Source organism: Austrofundulus limnaeus, unplaced genomic scaffold, assembly GCF_001266775.1.
Source record: "Austrofundulus limnaeus strain Quisiro unplaced genomic scaffold, Austrofundulus_limnaeus-1.0 Scaffold318, whole genome shotgun sequence".
Taxonomy (NCBI): Eukaryota; Metazoa; Chordata; class Actinopteri; order Cyprinodontiformes; family Rivulidae; genus Austrofundulus; species Austrofundulus limnaeus.
Genome location: NW_013952720.1, coordinates 559,879 through 562,169, shown reverse-complemented (window position 1 = coordinate 562,169; position 2,291 = coordinate 559,879). Strand labels below are relative to the sequence as shown.

Genomic DNA, 2,291 nt, shown 5'->3' with positions numbered 1-2,291 from the left:
AAAAAAACAAACAAAACCAACAACAAAACCATCAACAAAAGATTGACGAAAACAAACAAAACCAACAACAAAACATTGACAAAAACAAAACAAACCAAAAAACCAACAACAAAACAACAAACCATCAACAAAACATAGACAAAAACAAACAAAAACATAAACAAAACCAACAACAAAACATCAACAAAATCAAAAAAACTAACAAAACCAACAACAAAACATACACAAAAAAAAACTATCAACAAAACATCGACAAAACATAGACAAAAACAAAATAAAACAAACGAAACCAACAACAAAACATCAAAAAAACATTGACACAAAAAAACAAAACAAAAAACAAACAAAACTAACAAAAACAAAAAAACTATCAACAAAACATCGACAAAAACATCGACAAAAACCTAAACATCAAAGACCTCCACCTAAAGAAGCTAAAGTTTAGCTGAGGTTCGGCTCATCATCCAGACTGAAACTGTTTTCTCAAAACAAAAAGTTTTTTATTTGTTCAGTTAATGAAAAGTTTCCTGAAGCAGCAAAATCAAAAACAAACATCTTTTTCCAACCATGGACATGTGAAACCCTCCATCACAGATTATTCAGTTAATAAATCATAAAGAACCACATTCAAGAAAAGAAATGAAAACTCCTCCTCCTGAATGAAACAGATTAAATTTATACTTAGTGTTTCAGATTAGAGGCGGGATTAAAACTTGATGTTTGTTTTAAGGACCTGAGATTAAATCCAGGCGTCAGCAGCAACTTTAAGTTCTTCATCGGGTCGGTCCGGTCCTGAGACCCAGACTTTCCAGAGTCCTGAGTCTCGTCTGACAGTGTTCAGTCTAATCTGAACTCAGATTATAATCCCAGCTCTCATCTGTAGCAGCACAGGTTGTTTCTGGTTGTAAACATTCAACAGGGTTAGGTACCGTGGGCCAGGTGGGGTCGGGTCGGTTAGAATCCATCGTCGTAATCTCCATCACAGCCGTAATCTGAGGAGCGAGAGTCACACTCCAGATTAGACTCACACTCCAGATTAGAGAAACACTCCAGATTAGAGTCATACTCCAGATTAGAGTCACACTCCAGATTAGAGCTAAACTCTAAATTAGAGCTAAACTCTAGATTAGAGCTAAACTCTAGATTAGAGCTAAACTCTAGATTAGAGCTAAACTCTAGATTAGAGTCACACTCCAGATTAGAGCTAAACTCTAAATTAGAGCTAAACTCTAAATTAGAGCTAAACTCTAGATTAGAGCTAAACTCTAGATTAGAGCTAAACTCTAGATTAGAGCTAAACTCCAGATTTGAGTCAAACTCCAGATTCGAGTCAAACTCCAGATTAGAGTTAAACTGGGATTAAATGTTAAATATAAAGTTTGATTTTCTTGGTTTAGATTTAATCTGCACCTTTTGTCAGCTGCTTCCTGTTAATCTGAGTCAGATTAAATAAATGAAAGATTTAAAAGTGAAGCTGAGGACATAAAAACTAAGAGGTGTAATCTGAGCGAGGCCTCATTAAACCTCCTGACTGCAGGTTGACCACATCTGTAAAAACTTTTACTACAGATTATAAATATCCTCTTTATTGATTCACCTGCAGAGTTTTTAATTATAATTTTCACTTTTAACATTTTAAAAAGATAAAAATCATAAAAGTTATTAAAAATGAGTCACATTAATTAATGTTTAAACGAACCGTTGCCGCCCAGCAGCTCCATGGCGCTGACACAAGGCTCCTCCTCCTCCTCCTCCTCTTCATCAGCGCCTCCTTCATCGTAGACGACGGGCCCGCTCTCCACCACCACCCCGCTGACGGGGGGCTCTGCAGGGGCTGGCGCCGGGCTGGACGCCGCCGGCTGGACAAACAGGAAGTAAACAGGAAATTGTAAACAAACGGTGGGCTGCGGCGGCCATCTTGGAAACAAATAAATGAATATTTTACTGACAGACGGCTCACCTGCTGCACAGCCTGCTTCTTGTTGGGCTGTCGGCTGATGAACGGCTGCAGCCTGCAACGACATTCAGCTCTTCACTCAGACACAGAGGAACTTCAGCTGATACATTTCATGGTCTGAGGAGGAGGAGGAGGAGGAGCAGGAGGAGCAGGAGCAGGAGCAGGAGGAGGAGGAGGAGGAGCAGGAGGAGGAGTCATCCTCACAGGTGTCAGATTTGATTCCTGACACTTGTCCAGCTGTCAGCACAAAAAGTTGTGTGCTCCAGGTTCTACACCCACATTGTGATGTATTAAAACCAACGTTGTGTGAAAGTGTGCGTATATTTACACACAC

At 39.5% G+C, this 2,291-nt stretch overlaps 1 protein-coding gene across 1 annotated transcript in view; it reads right to left on the bottom strand.

Annotated features, from left to right (window-relative positions):
- Positions 1 to 478: 478 nt before the first annotated feature.
- brf1a (BRF1 general transcription factor IIIB subunit a) overlaps positions 479 to 2,291 on the bottom strand; it is a gene marked incomplete at its 5' end in the record, with an annotated part of 31,123 nt that continues 29,310 nt past the window's right edge. The window contains 3 exon segments of the mRNA XM_014022101.1: positions 479 to 992; positions 1,700 to 1,859; positions 1,961 to 2,012. Coding sequence (XP_013877555.1) covers positions 955 to 992; positions 1,700 to 1,859; positions 1,961 to 2,012 — 250 coding nt within the window.